This window comes from Papio anubis, chromosome 6 (assembly GCF_008728515.1).
Source record: "Papio anubis isolate 15944 chromosome 6, Panubis1.0, whole genome shotgun sequence".
In the NCBI taxonomy this organism is placed as follows: domain Eukaryota; kingdom Metazoa; phylum Chordata; class Mammalia; order Primates; family Cercopithecidae; genus Papio; species Papio anubis.
The window spans coordinates 13,254,847-13,274,500 of NC_044981.1; the positions used below are offsets into that span (position 1 = coordinate 13,254,847).

Below are 19,654 nucleotides of genomic sequence, written 5' to 3' on the forward strand. Positions count from 1 at the left end.
GTGAACAAGTGAGAGGTTCCTTGTTCAAAAAATCAAAAATATTGAAAAGTTTGAAATGGCAACGGAGCATTAAACCCCAAGCACGAAGCCCTTCTGTGCAGGGGTGGAGTGGGAGGGTGTTCTGTGCACCTGCTCAGATCCTTTGCACAGGAAGCCATCCCTGGTTGTGAGTGAGGCAGAGGTGGCCCTGGCCTCACGGAGCATAAGCCTCATTGTCTGGTGAACAGGATAGACAATAAATGGAAGTATAACAAGCACTGGGGTATGGAACATGCAAGAATATTGTTGCACACTGTAGCACACCTAAACCAAGAGATTAGCAGACAGAGGAAGTGATACTGAAGCTTTAAGCTGTAACGTTCGGGATTATTGTCGGTTAGCCAGACAGAGAGGAAGGAAAAGAATGGTAAGGCTATGAGGAAGGGCATGCAAATCTGGAAGGAACCAAGAAGAGATGGTTCTGGGTGAAGGACAGGATGGGCAGATTCTTGACAGGTAGCCAGATCATGAAGAATCTTTCAGAACATTGAGTGTTTTGACTCTGTCCTGTGAGCACTGTAAAGGCATACTTACTTTTCAAGCACAGAGTGGTATAATCAGATCAGTCCCTTAGAAAGATCATTCTTTATGGGCTCGAGGAGGACCAGAGTGGGATAGGCTGGCAGCAACTGGGAGAGATGCTGATGGGCTGCTTTCCCAAGGTGGTGGTGGATGGAATCAGAGATGATGTGGATACAGGACTCTTGGTAGTTGATTGACCATTAAGAGTGAAGTTCAGAGAGGATGATTCCCAGTTTCATGGCCTGGACATCTCATTGGGACTCCATGCAAGACTACTTGGAGAGGAAGACGTATGGGGGAAGAAGATGAATTAATTCATTTGGGACCCTTGAAGTCTGATGGCCCATAGGAGTACAAGACAGCAGTTAGAAGGTGGCCAGGAACTCAGAAACATGACTGGAGGTTTAGATTTTGGAATTATGAGCATATTGATGCTTTGGAAGTCATGAGTGTTGATGAGATCATCCAAGGAGCATGTGTGGCATCTGGATTAAATAGCTACTAAATGAGCATCTATTATGCTCTCTATGCTCTCTTAGGAACTGGGGATGTAGTAATAACCAAGGCTGGACAGAAATGCCCCAATCCTCATGGAACTCACAGGTTCTCAGGAGGAAGTTTCCAAAGGATATAGAGGGGATAGAATTCAGCGCTTCTCCCTTTCCCCTGATCCCACCAAGTCCATCTACTCTTGTTCAGTCTTCCATCTAGGATATCTCTTAGAAAACCCCATCTCCTCCTACTTTTAGAGAGAGGACCTTATTTTCTGTCATTCTCCACGAGGACTTTTGCATTTCCTCTTTCCATCTGTCTGAAAATGCAGTTACCTTCCTCTGGTGCTGAGTTGCAGAAAACCCAAGTTAATTCTGTTTTTCCTTTGTCCTGAAATGCAGATACGGTTTCAGAGATCCAGACTTTAAAATCAAGGTCCTCAAAACAATAAGCAGTTGTAAATGCTAATGAAAGCTGTGACCTTGGTGTTCTGGAACTGGCAGAAAGCCCATTAGCTCTGTGCAGCAGAACTAATCTCTGTCGGCCTCAACAAGCCAGACCAACAAAACCTACAAGGGTTTTGTCACTTCTCTAGGGAGATGCTGTAATATGCAAAGACAATGCTACCTGCTCTGCATACATTTAAAGCATTTTGCCACTACATTCTCTACCAGTCTTCTTTTTCCAAGGTCAAAACTGAAGTGTCCTTTATTTTGGGCTTTTATTGTTTTGTTTTGTTTTGTTTTCAGTCTTTCTACGCAAAAAAGAAAACTTCAATGTATTTGATTATTTCTTACGCTCAGCAGTAGAGACAGCAGTGTTCAGACTGAAAAAAAAGGCAAGATCCATTCTTAAATTTTTAAAGAAAATAGAAGGCTCACATATGGCAATTGACGGCACGTGGCATTTAAACAGGAACCAGAGATTTTTCAGTTCACTGTAAATGGAGAATCATTTAGCCATAGTCCATGGTAAAGAAAAAACCATTTGAGGCATGGAAACCATTTTGCCGCTCAGACATATTTTATAAACCAGGGTCACATATATAGTAGTAGCAAAGCTACTTAAGATCACTTGAAAGTACATTAAACATTTAATTTTGGATGATTCATTTTATATAAAAATTTATCTCCAAAAATCATTGCCTTTGACACCTAGCAAAGTGATCATGTTTAGATATATAGTCAGGAATTGTTTTTAATTTAATGTTAGTTTTAATCAGATACAACTAGTGAAATCTACTGGCAAGACAGGAACAAAGGAGATACAGTAAATTCAGATGGCGTCTTGACTTTGATTCTCAGAGTTATCAGCTCTTTGGGATGACTGATACAGGTGACCACGTCATTGTGCTCTGCTGCTCAGTTTTCTGTGTTAACCAATACTTAATAGATGCACCAGGTACATCGATCATCAAATGAGCCAAGCAGATGGCTGCTTTGCTTGGTGAAGATGGCAAGATGCCCTGGGTGTCCCCTGAAAACTTTGATGACTAGAATTCCAAAGCTGGAGCTTTATGCCTTGGGTTTGTAAATTTGTCTCTGTTCAAAGACAAATCTCCTAATGAAAGGTAAAATTTTAAACTAAAATAAGTCATCTTCAGTGTAGCTCAACTTGAATGAATAAGCAAAAGCTATCAATTTGGAACTCCTCTATAATTCCAATACTGAACATTGCAAATCTACATGCAACCCACTCTGTCCTGCTTCCCTGCTGTCCCAGTAGAAAGAGCTGTTCCTCTTCTACTCAAAAATAACGCCACCCCATCCTTTGGATCCCAAGCCCTCCTACCTTCTCAGGACTCATGCACTATCAATTGGGCCTCTTCCTTTTTTTTTTTTTTTTTTTGAGGCGGAGTCTGGCTCTGTTGCCCAGGCTGGAGTGCAGTGGCCGGATCTTAGCTCACTGCAAGCCCCGCCTCCCGGGTTCACGCCATTCTCCTGCCTCAGCCTCCCGAGTGGGCCTCTTCCTTTTTATATATTCAGCTTCTCCCTCCACCCCCCGCCATCTAATCTGGATTCTTTCCATTAAACATGCCCCATTTTCTTCCATTAAAAAATTAAATTTGGGCCAAGTGCGGTGGCTCATGCCTGTAATCCCAGCACTTTGGGAGGCTGAGGTTGGGTGGATCACCTGAGGTCAGGAGTTCGAGACCAGCCTGGCCAACATGGCAAAACCCCCATCTCTACTAAAAATACAAAAATTAGCTGGTGTGGTGGCACGTCCCTGTAATCCCAGCTACTCGGGAGGCTGAGGCAGGAGAATCACTTGAACCTGGGAGGTGGAGGTTATAGTGAGCCGAGATGGTGCCACTGCACTCCAGCCTGGGACACAGAGTGAACCCTCGTCTGAGATAAAAATACAATACAATTTGGCCAGGTGTGGTGCTTATAGCAGTAATCCCAGCACTTTGGGAGGCCAAGGCAGGAGGACAGCTTGAACCCAGGAGTTTGAGACTGGCCTGGGCAGCATAGAAAGACCCCATCTCTACCAAAAATTAAAAATTAGCTAGACATGGTGATGCATGCCTATAGTCCCAGCTGCTCAGGAGGCTGAGGTGAGAGGATCACTTGAGCCCGGGAGGTTGAGGCTGCAGTGAACCAAGGTGGTGCCACTGCACTCCAGCTTGGGTGACCATGTGAGGCCCCATCTCTGAAAAAAAAAAAAACAATAAAATAAATAAAATAAAATTCCACCACAGCCTCCTTCACTTCTACTTCTCTCACCCCTTTCAAAGCCAGGCTTCGTGGCCGAGTCCTTCACCTTCGGTGCATCCATTTTCCCACCCCTGCCCTCAGCCCTCTCCAATCTTGTTTCTCTTCCTGCCACCCCACTGAAGGGGCTCTAGTAACAGCAGCTCTCAGCACTCTCTGTGGGCCATACCTATTGTCTTACTGTTAACGAAAAGATTGACACACAGGTCAAAGCACATAGCACTTATTTGGGAGACAAAGAATGGCAGTTGGGGTCCACCGGATCAGGGCAGCCCTGAAGAGTGCCCCACAAAGCTGGCTGCAGGAGAGAATTTTTAAAATAAGAGGATTGTCACAAAAAGTTATCTTCAGATGTAGTTCATTGGCCAGGCAGAAATCCTAAATCACAAAGCCGTCGTGATTGGTTAGTTAATGAGGGTACTCTCAGCTGAGGTGCTGAAGGCCAGCAGATGCTGACTTCAGTTGTTTCACCGAGTCTACTGGAACATCCCCTGGTTTGACCTTCAGCAGGTGTGAGTGTGATCCTCTTCGACTCCACTTCAGAAAGCCTTAGCATTAGTAACTATATTTTCTTTCCCATTACGTTGCTTCCATGATATGACATTTTAGTCCTTATGCCATCTCCAAGAACTGCCCCTCCCCAGAATCCATGGCAAGTTCATCCTCCTTAGTCCATGCATTAAATACTGGAATTCTGCAAGGTTCCATCCTAAGCCCTCTCCTCTTCCCATTCTCTACTCTGTCCATACTCATGGCTTCAAATATTGTCTATATTGCAGACTAGTCTCAGATTTCTATCACTGGCCTAGTCCTCTCCTCTCCACTGAGCTAAACGTATCCTGCTGCCTACATGACAGCTTCATTCACATGTCTCAGGAGCATTCTGATATAACAGATCCAAACTCAAATTCATTATTTTCTTCTACTCTTCCTTCACAAATGCCCTGGTTCTCTTGCAGTGCCCCTGCCTCAGTGAACAGCATTCCCATCCATCTAGTCGCAATAGTTAGAAAACCTAAGGAGATATCTTGTACACCTGCTTCTTCCTGTCCATTCATGTATGCTGTGGCTACATGACTTCCTAAGAGCTTGCACATCACCGCCACGGCCTCGCCCAAGCCTCCACCAGGTGTGCCAAGCCTCCCGAAGCCTCTCCTCAGGTTGCCTCTTGCTTCCTCCAATCCCTTCTCTGTATAACAACCAGCGTGATCTTTTTCCACTGTAAGTCTGATCATTTCATTCACTCCTCCCCTCCCACACCCTAAAACTTAAACTTTTCAGCGGTTTCACATTGCTCCTAGAAAAAGAAGATCAAAGTCCTAAAAGCAGCTGTATTAGGCCATTCCCACACTGCTATGAAGAAATACCTGAGACTGGGTAGTTTATAAAGAAAAGAGGTTTAATTGGCTCACAGTTCTGCAGGCTGTACAGGAAGCATGATGCTGGCATCTGCTTCTGGTGAGGCCTCAGGAAGCTTCCAGTCATGGTGGAAAACAAAGGGAAAGCAAGGTGTCTTACATTGGAGGAGCAGAAGCAAGGGTAAGGGTCTACACACCTTTAAACAACCAGATCTCGCGAGAATGCACTCACTCTCACCAGAACAGCACCAAGGGGTTGGTGCTAAACCGTTCATGAAAAACTACCCCCCATGATCCAATCACCTCCCACTAGGCTCCACCTCCAACACTGGGGATTACAATTCAACATGTGATTTGGGCGGGGACACAGATCCAAATCACACCCACAGCATCTGGCCCCTGCCCTCCTTCCCACCAACCTTCTCTCCTTCCTCTCTGCCCAGAGAGAGCATCCTTCTTCCATCCCTGAGCTCTGAGCACAGTGTCGCTTCCTCCTGGAAGCCTTTCCTGACCTTCTGATTTGGTCAGATCCAGAGATCCCTGCACCAAGTACCTCACCATGGAAGCCCTTACTCCAGCTACATTTTACACTCATTTCTGTGACTGTTTGATTAATGGCTACCCCCCATCCTCTTCCAATCTTCTCTGTTCCAGAAGGGCAGGGACTGGTTTTGCTCATCACTGTACCCTGGTACCTAATATAGAACCTGACACAGCACTGGCACTAATAAGTAACTTGCTAAATGAATGAATGGGTTTACATTTGAATGTAGCTGAGTCTCTGGCACCCATTTCTAAAACAAGTCTTGACAGGAATGAGATAGAGCAAGAGTGATGACATAATTCTAGGAACTCGAGAGGGGAGGACTCCAGGGAGTAGAGTCAAGGCAGAACCACAGACACTTTATCTCCTTCACAGTTTTGCCTTGTGCCCAGCCAGCCCCACTTCCGTGTGGCTGCTGAATGGTTTTTGTCTGACTCAGCTCTTGATGGCCAACTGAGATGCTGCAAGAATGAACAGTGCCTTCCACATGGGCAGTGAAAGTCTAAGTCATGCCCAACTTGCTTGTTGTTTTGAGGAACGCCAGTCCTTGGAAACTGCCGATCCAGTTTTACCTTGCACATTGTAATCACCGATGTGCACCTCTGGGCTGTGAGCACCTTAAGAACGTGCCTGGCCTCCAGGTGGCCCCTGGTTCATGTTGGGTAGATTGGCGGATGAAAGACTTAGGAAAACAAAAATTGGAATTCTTATCATTTGATGATCTCATCCAGCGTCTCAAACTCAGAGGCCCTCGGGGGTCCAGGAATGATCTGGAAAAAAAAAAAAAAAAGCAGGACAGATGTGAGCATGCTCACCTGTACTATCTAAGTGAGGCCTGGGGAGTGGGCTAATTAGATCACACACACTCTGTCTAAAGGCATTCAGGCTCAAAAAAAGTGAAACCAGCTGGGCTCAGTGGCTTATGCCTGTAATCCCAGCACTTTGGGAGGCCGAGGTGGGTGGATCACTTGAGGTCAGGAGTTTGAGACCAGCCTGGCCAACATGGCAAAACCCCATGTCTACTAAAAATAGAAAAAATTAGCTGGGCATGGTGGCACGCACCTGTAATCCCAGCTACTCAGGAGGCTGAGGCAGGAGAATCCCTTGAACCCAAGAGGTGGAGGTTGCAGTGAGCTGAGATTGCACCACTGCACTCCAGCGTGGGCAACAGGGCAAGACTCCGCCTGAAAAAAAGAGAAAAAAAGTGTAACCTCTGAGCATGCCAAAGAGAACTGATAGAGTCAAATCCAGTGCACCAGACATCAGTTTGCAACCTCTGACTTAAAGTACCGTGGTTATGGCAGACAAAATATTGACTACCCTTCCACAAGACGTGCACATCCTCATCCCCAAATCTATGACTATGTAACCTTCCAGGGCAAAGGAGACTTTGCAACTGGAATTCATTTAAAAACCTTGAGATAAAGATTAAATGAATGAACATATGTACAGTGCTTGGAACCACACCCTTACATTATAGGCATTAAATCAGCCTTAGCTTATTAAATTAGTATTTATTATTTGCAGAGAAAAGAACACAGGCCTAGCAGGATCTGATACCTTGTCCGAGGTAAATAAGTTCAGAGCAGAGCCAGGACTAGAACCCAAACCTTCCAGCTCCTGAGCTACTTAGTGCTTTGTCATTACAATGCCACCATATCATTTTCTTCCCAAATCTCATTTTCAAGGTCAAACTAACTATAGCACAGGCCCTTCTGGTGCGCTCAGCTGCATTTTATAGCGATGATTAGTCTTGATGTTCTCAGTCGCTTTCCAGAGAAATAAAACATAAACAGAGGACCTCATTTGAAATTATGGGTGTTTGACTATAAAGCAGCCTAGTTAATAACAGAATTTTCTCGGATCAGAGTCTAGTCACTCAGTTTCACCCCCTCCAAATATGACCACCCATTTAAAAAAAAAAAAGGGCCACTACAGAGCCAGTTGTCATGTTCAGTGATGAGATCAATGGGATGGCACCGTCAAAGCTGATGAGGAAACAGTGTAGTCTGCAGACACTTTGCATAAGACTCTGAAACACTGGCCTGACCTCCAAGATGTAGGCGCCACCCGCATTTACAAGGCTTTCTCGAAACATAGTGCCCCCAAAACTTAGCTCGACTTAAAGCCTGGGTATTACCAAACCATTCCATAAAAGTGGCTCCCATCCCTTATAAAAGCAGCAAGTATTTTTAGGGAAAATAAACTGGCAGGGGAGAAAGAGCTGTTAAGATCTTTCAACGTGGAGTCGGTCAGCTGCATTCCAGACCTCTGACACCGGCTCACTCAGTTGTATAATCACCATTTTCCTCCTGCAGCATGAGAATGCTATTTTAGAAAGGACTCAAACGATGCTGCGTCCAAATTTAGACCCTCTAATATTGTGAATTTCCAAATACACAGCTGGCCCTTGTCAATGGGGATGAAAAATGTCTTAATGGGATTGCAAAGAAAAAAAACAAACTTTGGGTGCAGCGGCTCACGCCTGTAATCCCAACACTTTGGAAGGCTGAAGCAGGTGGATCACCTGAAGTCAGGAGTTCAAGACCAGCCTGGCCAACATGGTGAAACCCTGTCTGTACTAAAAATACAAAAAATTAGCGTGGGGCATGGTGGCGCGCACCTGTAATCCCAGCTACTCAGGAGGCTGAGGCAGGAGAATCGCTTGAACCTGGGAGGCAGAGGTTGCAGTGAGCTGAGATCACACCACTGCACTCCAGCCTGGGTAACAAAAGCTAAACTCCGTCTCAAAAAAAGGGAAAAAAACAACTTTTTTCACTCTACTCTCACACTTAGCACACTTGCGTGACCCCACACACTTCTGTGTGACGCAGTTCCCCATACACCAAGCAATTCTCCAGCAGACACGAACTGGGCGTCCTGTAATTCCATTTGATTCTGTCCCTTTCTACTGGGATAGCATCAGATCACACAGGTTAAGGACTCAGTCCCACGGAACTGCCCCCCACTTCAGATGCCAATACCAAGTCGCGGGTTGTCACCGATACTTACGACCCACTAGCTGTAAATTGGGATTCTCACAACTCCCTCTTTGTGTTTAAATAATTTGCTAAGACTACTCACACAGAACTCAGGGAAACACTTACTTTACCAGTTCCTTACAGAGGTTACAGATGAACAGCCAGATGAAGAGATGGATGGGGCAAGGTATTGGGGGACAGAGGCAGAGCTTCTGTGCACTGTCCAGGTGCCACCCTCTCAGCAGTGGCCCCCAGCCCTGTGGTCAGCCACCAGGAAGCTCATCTAATCTTGTGGTTCAAGAATTTCCATAGAACTTCACCTCCAGCCCCCTACCCTCCCGCTTCCCAGCTGAAAGCTCCACGCCTCTAACCATGTAGTCTTTCTAGTAGCCAGCCGCATCCTAAGTCACCTAATTGGCACAAACTCTGGTGTGATCCAAAGGGACTCATTCCAAGTAACAAAATACACTCCTGACACTCCGGAAATTCCAAGCGTTTTAGGTGCTCTGTGATAGGAACTGGGTCAAAAACAAATGTTTTATATTATGCCATGGGGATATTTTGAAAAGGAATAATAAATATGAAAATGTTCTTATACTCTTAAAAACACTTTGGAATGCAATTTCCAACAGTTTCAGGGTACTGTAGGTTTGCCAGGCAGGTATATGACCAAAAATCCTTTCTCTGACATTGTATTAGGCCATTCTTGCATTACTATAAAGGAATACTTCAGACTGGGTAATTTATAAAGAAAAGAGGTTTAATTGGCGCATGGTCCTGCAGGCTATCCAGGCAGCATGGCCCTGGCATTTGCTTGACTTCTAGGGAAGCCTCAGGAAGCTTCCAATCATGGAGGAAGGTGAAGGAGAGGAAGGCACATCACATGGCAAAAGCAGGAGCAAGAGAGAGAGTGGGCAGGGAGTTGCCACACGCTTTTTGTTGTTGTTGTTGTTGTTGTTGTTGTTGTTGTTGTTGAGACAGAGTCTCACTTTGTCGCCCAGGCTGGAGTGCAGTGGCACGATGTCGACTCACTACAACCTCCACCTCCCAGGTTCCAGCACTTCTGCTGCCTCAGCCTCCCAAGTAGCTGGGATTACAGGCATGTGCCACCATGCCCGGCGAATTTTTGTGTTTTTAATAGAGACAGGGTTTCGCCACAAAGTTTTAAATGACCAGATATTGCAAGAACTCCCTGTCAAGAAGACAGAACCAAGCCATGAGGGCTCCCCATCCAAGCGCCTTACACCAGGCCTCACCCCAAGCAATGGGGATTACCATTCAACATGAGACAAATATCCAAACTATATGAGACATTGAAGCCCATTCCCTATATAGGATGTGTGGTGGTGACACGGGAATGTCACAGAAGCAATTGATTCTGGCCTAATGCAATAAAGAAAAACGCAAATGACAACAAGCTTTGAATTAAAAATATAGTCCTTTCTGGGAGATTGAGTCCAGGACTCCCTTGGATACCAAAATCCAAGGATGCTCAAGCCCCTTGTATGAAATGGCTTAGTATTTGCAAAAAGACTACGCATATCCTCCCATATCCTTTAAATCATCTCTAAATTACTTATATCTAATACAAGATAAATGCTATATCAGTAATTATTACACTATTGTTTTTGTTTGTATTTTTTAAATATTTTCCATCTGCAGTTGGTAGAACCGAAGAATGTGGAATTCATGGATACAGAGAACCAACTGTAGTTATGTTTGGAGACTTCATTGACTTATATTTTCACTCTAGGAACTCTCTTCAGATTTTAAGATGTGAACATCTTGCCAACTATGGACACCAGTTTCTAATACCCAGGGAGGAACTGCAACTTCCGTAACTAGGAGAGCATCCTCTCTATCCCTTAGATCCCAGTAGAGGAGTCTGAGAAGCCTAAAATTTCCTCTACAATGATTCAGTCTCTCACACACCTCATCCCAGTGGGTGAAGTGGAATGCTGGATAATTGCAGCGTTGTTAAATAACTACCAAAACTTCAAAGGTACAGACGTCTCTGTTCCTGCTCAGGCTCCTGAGTCCGTGTCAGTCATTCCTGGGACCTAATGCAGGCATCCCCCCCTCGGATGCCGTGCCCGTTCCCTGGCTACTTCTGTCACTACGTGCCATCCACTGCCTGTCCCTGCCTCCACGCATTGCATCATTGCAGGCTCATGCCCTGGCTATGATGCTTCACTTACGGTGGCTAAATTTCATGCCTGGCCACAGGAGTGTCATTTCTGTGCCTTTGCCACTCATGTCCTCTAAGGCTCTGGAATAAGAGGAGCAGGACCAAAAGAAGAGCAGCCGTTGTTCTCTGCAGACAGACACACTCTCTCACATGTCCCCGGGGCCACAGGCCTCTTTATGTTCTAACTGAGTCTGCACAGAAGAGGCACAAGACAGGCTTTAGCCTCAAGGGAGGGAGAGGCAAGAGGCCACAGTCCCCAAGTTAGGAGGCCACAAGGAAAGAAAAGGACTTCTGTGAAGACAAGAGTCCCGTCTAAGTTGCAGTCCACTTGCCTGGGGCCACTGGAGGAGACGGGGCTGGGGAGGGGCCGCTGCAGGGAGGAGGGCGGGGGTCAGCGGCTGTGACATGACGCACGTGCCTCTCTTGGGCTTGAAATTGAGGAACTGAGGAGGCGGTGGTGGCGAGAGTCAGTCTTTCAGAGCACAGGATGGAACAAGAACTCCAGCCACTGACTCTGTCTCATGTATCTGCAAGGGCCGAGGAGATTAATGACCCAAGGAGGCTATGATATGGTCCAAAAACTTTTCCTGGATTTTTTCCGTAGGCGGCTGAGCCAGAGGCCAACTGCGGAAGAACTGGAACAGAGGAACATTTTGAAACGTAAGTGACTAAGCCCATGGCAATCCCTGATGTTTTGTGGCGGCTTTTGTTATTATTTAATGGTAGGCCACGAGGTTTCTACCTTGCGCCTGTGCGGAAAGCACTGAAAACCTTTCTAACGGTTGAGGCTTCCTCCGTGTGTGTTAGAACACCAAAGACGACCTCCCCAAAGAGAAGGCAAATTTTATTCCACTTTAGAAGCTCACAGGCGGCAGGCAGAGCCTTCCTTTTAGTGAGTTGTAAAGTCAGAGAGAAGCTGAAAAATTAGAGTGAGACCACTTATTATTTAATGATTTTTGAGAGTAGGGTCACCTTTAAACCAAAATTGGCTTGAAAATGGAGACTGTGATATGGGCGGCTAATGGCCATTTGAACTGAGACTAGAAAGCATGACTTTGCATTGCAGCTGGCTGCTGTTGATAAAAATCCCTCATCCCTTTGAACGTTAAATTTAAAGACTAAGAAAGCATTTCCAAGCGAAGTGCTTCATGTCTGTCTCTCAGGATTCCCACAGCTGGTCCCGGGCATGCCTGTCTGATGGTCTCATTCGAGGAAAACTGCCTTTCACCATTGCTGCAGACAGAAAAATATAAATGAGCCCCTTGTTTGGTTTAAGACACAGAGACATTTGAATATGTACAGAGGATCCACTTGGTGCTTTAAAAAAAAAAAAAAAAAAGGATACAAAATACTGAAACAGATCAAGCATTTGATGGACACCAGTATGCGTCAGTTTAGTGGTGGATATTAAATAACTTAAAAATCAAACCATTCCATTCAGTCATTGCTACCATTCTCACCAACATTGCCTCAAGATAGTGAACAAATATTTCTGGCTTAATTCATGACCCTGTTCCCCCTACCGCACGACACACTTCTAATTTCTCTCCAGAAAAGAAAGATATATACTATGCAGAGTTTTCTAGAAATGCTATGGTATACAGACTGACTCCTCGCCTCCCCCAGCTCCCCCGCCCCCCGTGCCCAGTAAATCACATGCAACCGCAGTGTGAGTTTGCCGGGAATTTCCACTGTAACCACACTAAAATATTCTTGACTTTACCTTTCTACCGTGCTCACTGTGGCCTTGTGACTTGCTCGGTATTTCGTAGTCTGCTGATGGTCGGTGCTGAGTTCCGCTCTGATGGGGAGGCCTGTTGCCTACAGCACCCACCCCCACCCGACGCCCCCGCATGTCCGTTTATGTCAACCCTGCCTTTATCAACATCTTGCCTCCCATCCCCATGCCAGCCACCACTTCCTCAACTCTCAGTGGAAGTTATTTTCAGGACTGGGCCTTCCTCGGTCCTCGGGGAACCCTAAGCATTGCCTAGGTCTCTAGGAATGTGCGTTTATTTTTTTTCTGCCCAAGGGGTATCCTTCAAAGTTTCCAAGCTTCGTATTCTATAGAATGAATTTAGAGCTTTTTCAAAGGATTTCCAAGGTCAGGGAAGCATTTGGCCTGTATGATGTCTTCCTTTCTGCCCCAATCTGGTACCTGAGCGATTATAAACTTTCCGTTGTTGGAGAGAAAGATAAACAGCCAGGTGAGCCTGTACAACTTACTCACAGCCCCCTGCTGTACTTGTGGCCTCTGACCTGAGGCCTAAACTCAAAGAAGCTAAAAGCCTCCGGGGATTATTTAGGTTTCAGAAAATAGTGCTTATCACACCGGGAATACGGTTTCTGCAAAGAGATCTAAAATCCCCTAGCTCAGCTCTGGGTTCTCTCAAAGGCATCAGATCCCCTCTGTGGCTTGTCCAGATCCCTGGGAGACCACAGGTCCTTTGAGCTTGGGTTTTCACCGCCATCAAGCAGGGAACTTAGATTCAGGGAACCAAAAAGGAGTTGTGAAAGATTGTTCCCATGGTTCTCTTTTATTCTCTTCCCTAATCCCTCTTGTCCCGGCCACCTAGTTGCAAGTTAAAGAACTACTTGACCAATTCAAACAGATGGATCATTTCAGAGTTTTGAAACTTTTCAGAAATCAACTGTTTTCCCATAGGTTCTTATTTTTCCCTGTGTTCTGGAACTATGTTCTCCTAAATATTTTTTTAAATTTAATCTATCGCGATTGTTAAACAAATAAACAAAAATGTCTAGTCATATAAGAAAACATCCTCCAACAGTTTGTTTTAAAACTGATTTTCTGAGCTTTCAGCCATTTGAGGAACTGCTCGGTGTTGGGTGGTGGGGAACAGGGCACAGAGATGCCATGGCTCAGCCCTGGAGCTCTGAGAGCCTTGGACTGGTTTCCAGCCTCACCCTGCCTGGCCCTGGGAGCAGCCCCTGTTCTGTCCAGCAGCCAGTGAGGCCCTGTGCACCTCTGAGCACATAATGAACCCTCTGATGGTGGCAGCTGTAATGATGACATCGTAGGCCTTTCCTGGCCTGTCTTCCCAGTTGCCTAATGGGGTTGTCTTGGTACCTTCTGCCTGAAAATTCATGAACCTGAATTGGTCAATGGCTTTGAACTAAAGGTATCGATTCCGTAGGCAGTAGCTTGTGGCCCCACCCCCAAGAGTGACCTAAGAAATGCACATAGGAGATGAAGGGCTCCATGCTCGGTCAGCTGTGTCACAGGATGCCTGCTTTCACGGCTCCGAAGGGGCCTGTAGGATCAGAAGTCTGAGGCTAGTAATGAGGAGTAGAGCTGGCCCCAAGCAAAACATGACCACAGGAAAAAGCCTCTCTGTGTAACCACTGAGCCAGGTAGGGTGTGACTAGCCGCTTAACACCCCTGGGCCTTCAGATCCTCAGTTATAAACCAGTGGTGGTAGATGAGGTGGTCACTAGGCCCCTCATGGCCCTAGTATTCTGTGCCTCTGTAAATTTTCACCGTGTGCCCTCTAGCTGTCCCCAGTGACCCAACATCCAGACCACCTTTCCTTCCATCCGTTCTCCCACCTGAGACATCTCCAAATGGGAGTTCCCTCCTTCTGGTTCTTGCTGTCTGCCTCCCCATTTGTCTCTGCTAGATTAATTCATACTAAGATATTAATGGCTGACCGGTTTAATAGGTTTTATCCCACTGAAATTTGCATTTGTACAAATGTCACTGTCTGGGGGCTCCCGGCTTCCCGGTTTTGCTGTCTGCCCCCCAGTTTATCTCTGCTAGATTAATTCATACTGAGCTATTAATGGCTGACTAGTTTAATGGGCTTTTATTCAAGAGAAATTTGCATTTAAAAAAAAAAAAACACTCCGGGTGGGAGATAAGATCTCTAATCCAAAGGAAAGCACACTCATGGTGATGGTTTCAGGCACTGTAGGGTAGGCTGGAGCAGGGACCTCTGGTGACCTCAGCCCACAGCAAGATGTGGCTGTTTCTTGTGCTGCCTTTCTACAACGCCTTATGCCCACAGGCAGTCGGGGGGCCAAATCAGGCCCGTGGGGGTGGCCCTCAAGGGCCTGAGTTCTGCTCTGACCTCACACCACTTGTGCTAGTGGGAGGTATAGTCACCTTCAGTGTAAAGGTGACACAGTTATCAGATGGTCCCCACCCCTTTCTAGGTACAGGGGGTTTCCTTCCTTTAAAGACCTGTCCCATACGAAGACAAAAAGCAACTATACCTGAATTGCATGTGTGCACCAATACAACAAACTAATGAAGTTACCAAAATATAATTCAACAATTGTTTCCCAGGCAGTCATGATGCACCCTACGCCAAAATCAACGTGTTTCCTTTTACTAACACCATTTGAAATGTAATCTCAGAAGGCCTGAGTATCACAGGCCTTCCTTGATACAAGCTGACTTCCATAGTTTTTTCAAGTCCAACAATGCTACGCTGATGTCTGTGCTTCCATAGATACCAAGGAATTCTTCCAAGGTTCAGAAGGGAAATGCTCTACCCTAGGTCATCCAGTTAGCTTAAAAGGAGAAATAAGCCCAGATTCTCTGCCCTTCAAATATCTGCCCCCTTCCCCAGACTCTCTTATATATACAGCTCTTTCAAAATCTGAGTAAATCACCCATGTATTAAGCCAAGAGCTTTTAGGCTCTGCAGTCTACTCTTCTGAGCCACTCCTAAAAAGTCTACATGCAGGCAGTTGTATCCCACACTCTGGCCTCACCCATGCTCTGTGGACTTCTTGGAAGATTCAAAGAATCGATGGAATCAGGGCTTGTGAAAGGTGAGCGTTTTGAAATTCCTCCTGCCTTGTCTTGTTCCTGCAGCAGGTTGAGGTCGGTCTTCTGCTCTCTCTACCCCCACAGGGCGCCAGACACAAGGACTACATCACAATGAGCCTCCTTCAGTGTTTGGGAGGCTCCATAGAGAATGAGTGAGCCCCAGTCTTATCCAAAGAAAGGATCCTCACATCTCCCCAAATGCCTGTGTCCCTGCGTCAACATTCCCACCCACCTCCTTGCGCTGTGCGGTGGTTTGCACCTGTAATCCTAGCACTCTGAGAGGCCAAGGCAGGAGGATCGCTTGATGCCAGGAGTTCAAGACCAGTCTGAACAACATAATGAGACCCCCATCTCAATAAAAAAATTTTTAAATTAGTCAAGTGTGGTGGCGTGCATGTGAAGTCCTAGCTACTCGGGAGGCTGAGGTAGGAGAATCACTTGAGCCCAGGAGTTCCAGGCTACAGTAAGCTGTGATTGTGCCACTGCACTTTAGCCTGGGAGACAGAATGAGACCCTGTCAAAAAAAAAAAAAAAAAACCTACCCTCCTTGTAGCCATGTTTCTCAACCCCAGCATCTCTGCCTGGAGACCTGAAACCCCATGTGATGTAAGGAAGGCAGAATGGTAAGGTCGACCTGCTCAGTAGCAATTTGAAATAACGCAGGTAGTTTGGAAAGCAATCCCCATAAGGAGAAGGGCAGCTGGGGGAGGGGACAGGAGCTCTCTCTTCCCTTTTTCAAACTGAAATGCTTGGCCTAGAGCCTGCCAAGGTCCAGAGGATGCACCTGTACACAACACTGTTTACTAAAATTAAAAACATCTTAAATATTTCTTTCAGCTCGGAATGAACAAGAGGAACAGGAGGAGAAGAGAGAGATCAAGAGGAGGCTAACCCGAAAGGTAGGTGGTTCTCCATGCCAAGAGCTGGGACAGGCGAGGGTGGGCTGCCCGCCACACCTCTGCTGGCCTCAGTGGCCTCACCGCTGCCTGATTCCTCTCCTCCTATGTCAGAGAGCGCCACTCTCTTACTCTGTAAGACCTCTCCACTCAGTTTCATGACCCTCAGTCCTTTGAGCTGGTGACATTCAATGTTGTTTAATTTTGTGACACCCACCTACTCCCAAATAACTTGATGGCTATTGTGTTATATTTTTGATCATACTAAATGTTTTCTTTTTAAAAATTCACTATAATCCCATTAAGCAATGGGAAATTCATAATCAAAATCAGTAGTTCAAAGGCCAGGTTCAGTGGTTTATGTCTATAAACCCAGCACTTTGGGTGGCCAAGGTGAGTGGATAGCTTGAAGCCAGGAGTTCGAGACCAGCCTGGGCAACATGGTAAAATGCTGTCTTTGCCAAAGTAAATATACAAAAACTAGTTGGGCGTGGTGATGTGCACCTGTAGTCCCAGATACATGGGAGTCTGAGATTGGATAATTGCTTGAGCCCAGGAAGGCAGAGGTTGCAGTTAGCCGAGATCACACCGCTGCACTCCAGCCTGGGCAACAAAGCAAGACTGTCTCAAAATAAAAGAAAAATTACTAGTTCAAATATTACACAATTATTTGCTATGACCCTGGGAAAGTATAGACTTTTTTTTTTTTTTTTTTGCTTCCCTGACACTATTCTTTCCCTAGGAATTAAGAACTATGCAACTTTATTAGGCTAAATTATGAAAGTGCTGACAAATTTAAAGCAGATGTTTGAGAAGCACATAGATAAAAGTCATAAAACTGGAATTTTAATATATTCTTAACCCCAAAAATAGATGGTTTGGCAATGCACTGTAGCCTCGCATGCATCTCATTCCACACGAGTGTCCTCTTTAACAACAAACGCATTGTTAAGGCTATTCTTGGATGATGCTGAAAAGTGTAATTAATTGATGACATGCAAGATATAATACTACCTTCTGTCTGACGAAGTCAAAGTGTTTTTAATCAGCCTCCTACAGTGACCATCTTGAGAGAAAGATACTCATATCTTAGCGACAGTTAAGAGGTCCATTAACATTCATTGTAAAAAGGTTTATTACTGGATTTTTCTCTCCAGAAATATCACACAAAGGAAGAAATTCAGAGATCCTGAAATATCATACCAATTATTAAGGAGATGGTTTGTATTTCTCAACACTTTCTCTCCCTGCGAGCATCCCAGATACCTGGTGACAAGCCAAATGCCAACCCAATTACCAAGAGCAGGATAAACAAGTGCCTGAATGGTCAGACGACTGGCTGGCGTCACCCTGGCGGAGACTAGAGCAAGAGCTAAGTGATTTCACCAGCCAGTCGCTGTCCTACCCGTCAAGGTTGAACCCTTTACATCCTTACGCCCACCCACTCTTTGGATGCAGGGTGCAGTTTTTCCTGAGCTTGACTAGTGAGAAGAGCAGGGGAGATGCATTAGCTTTTTCTCATCGTGTCCTTGAAATGACAGGGGCTTGCAAAAAGACACTGTGATAAACCTTCATTTCTGATATGGAAAGGTCTAGAAACTTAGGAAAAAAAAACCGTTTAAATCAGATTTTCATCAGATTTTTCGGAATTGGTTGCTGGATCCCCAAAATTCCCCCAATTTTAAAGGTTGCTTGCTAAAAGATGGTCATAGAGAAATACTTAGACATTTACTTAATTCCTATCTCTTAACAAAGTTGGTATGATTTTGTGGAGAACTTGACTAATGGCATGATTTGGCAATGAGTGAGTAAAGGGTCTTCCTTTCCACACCCATCTCCCTAGGGTGGGTAACACTAGGGATGGGGACCCCAAATAGTTCATAGGTTTTGCAAGTCTCCACAATCAAATAATTACCTCTTTGTTCCTGCTCACCTCTCCTTTCTTCTCCCCGGGAAATGGCCTTGGAATTTTAGCATTTACCCTCCCCTGGGACTGGCTGGGGGGGGTTAGAAATAATGAGCTTGAGGGGGATAACTGCTTCTGAGAGAGAGAGACTGGAAGAACAGAGGGGCAACTTCCACATCTGCTTTTGTGGGCAGAGATGTGGTGCCTTCCGGCAGGTAGGGAACCTACATCATCACTTCCTGGCCCTGTGTAGGTTCTTCTCTTGAGCATTTATCACACCAAGACAAGATGCCAGTGATGGTGGCTGCTTTACAGTGACTTGCCCTCAGCCCAAGAACTTCTTCAACAAAGTTCTATTTCATTGTAATGCACTAGTAAGAAAACTAAAAAATAAAACGTAGTAACTGAGGCTGATAGCAACAAATCAGTCATTTTCTTTGACCAAATTGAGACTAATATAAAAATTACATGCTTTGCCTTTTAAAAAACATGCCTGCAGCGAGGCGCAGTGGCTCATGCCTGTAATCCCAGCACTTTGGGAGGTCGAGGCGGGCCTGACTTTGGCTGCAAAGATTATTTTTGCAGCATTCAAGGAAGCACTTCAGGTTCCAGATGCCCCAAGGGCTACAGCCAGCACCAGGCCAAAGGTGGATCTTCTGAGCCCTTCGTGCTCAGGGGCATAACCCCGTGCACACGGAGGAGTGTCCTGGTGGCCGTTTGTTAGTGCTGGGGTCCTTGCACCAACTGTGGCTCTCAGAGGCAGCAGCCAGCTGCATCCTCACTCATTCCCTCTGAGCACTTGGGTGCAGTGCCATCTTGATTTGGAAAGGCAGTGTCCAAGGCCCCACGATTTTCAGGCACAAGAAACAGCCCCTGACCGGCAGCGTTTATGCTTAGTCTTCAGTTCACTCCAGACTCTGCCATAGATAGGATATTAGTAAAATCCAGGTCATAATTTCCAGGAAGAGAAATTTGAAAGTCAGGGCTTAACAATTTTTCTCACATCATGGCACACTTAGAAAATACCACTTTGGGCCAGGCTCGGTGGCTCACACCTGTAATCCCCGCACTTTGGGAGGCTGAGAACGGCAGATCATTTGAGATCAGGAGTTCGAGACCAGCTTGGGCAATATGGTGAACCCTATCTCTATTAAAAATACAAAAATTAGCTGGGCAATGTGGTGCATACCTGTAATCCCAGCTACTCAGAGGCTGAGGC

General features: G+C 45.8%; 1 protein-coding gene and 1 long non-coding RNA gene across 23 annotated transcripts in view; one reads left to right on the forward strand and one right to left on the reverse strand.

Annotated features, from left to right (window-relative positions):
• The window catches only part of PHACTR1 (phosphatase and actin regulator 1), a 576,315-nt gene that overhangs the window by 547,629 nt on the left and 9,032 nt on the right, over window positions 1-19,654 (forward strand). For 19 of the 22 annotated variants that reach the window (XM_021936598.2, XM_021936599.2, XM_021936597.2 and 16 more), the window contains 2 exons: window positions 11,443-11,498; window positions 16,471-16,532. In XM_021936598.2, the coding sequence (XP_021792290.1) occupies window positions 11,443-11,498; window positions 16,471-16,532 (118 nt within the window). Of the gene's footprint in view, window positions 1-11,442; window positions 12,178-15,717; window positions 15,982-16,470; window positions 16,533-17,686; window positions 18,186-19,654 lie in introns of those variants that run through there. The other 3 variants (XM_021936602.2, XM_021936604.2, XM_031667627.1) reach the window with 3 other exon arrangements.
• Window positions 11,763-12,660, reverse strand: LOC116275434. Its single transcript, XR_004184521.1, has 2 exons — window positions 12,562-12,660; window positions 11,763-12,071 (listed from the first exon to the last, which is right to left on the reverse strand). It is a non-coding gene; the product is annotated as an uncharacterized LOC116275434 (long non-coding RNA).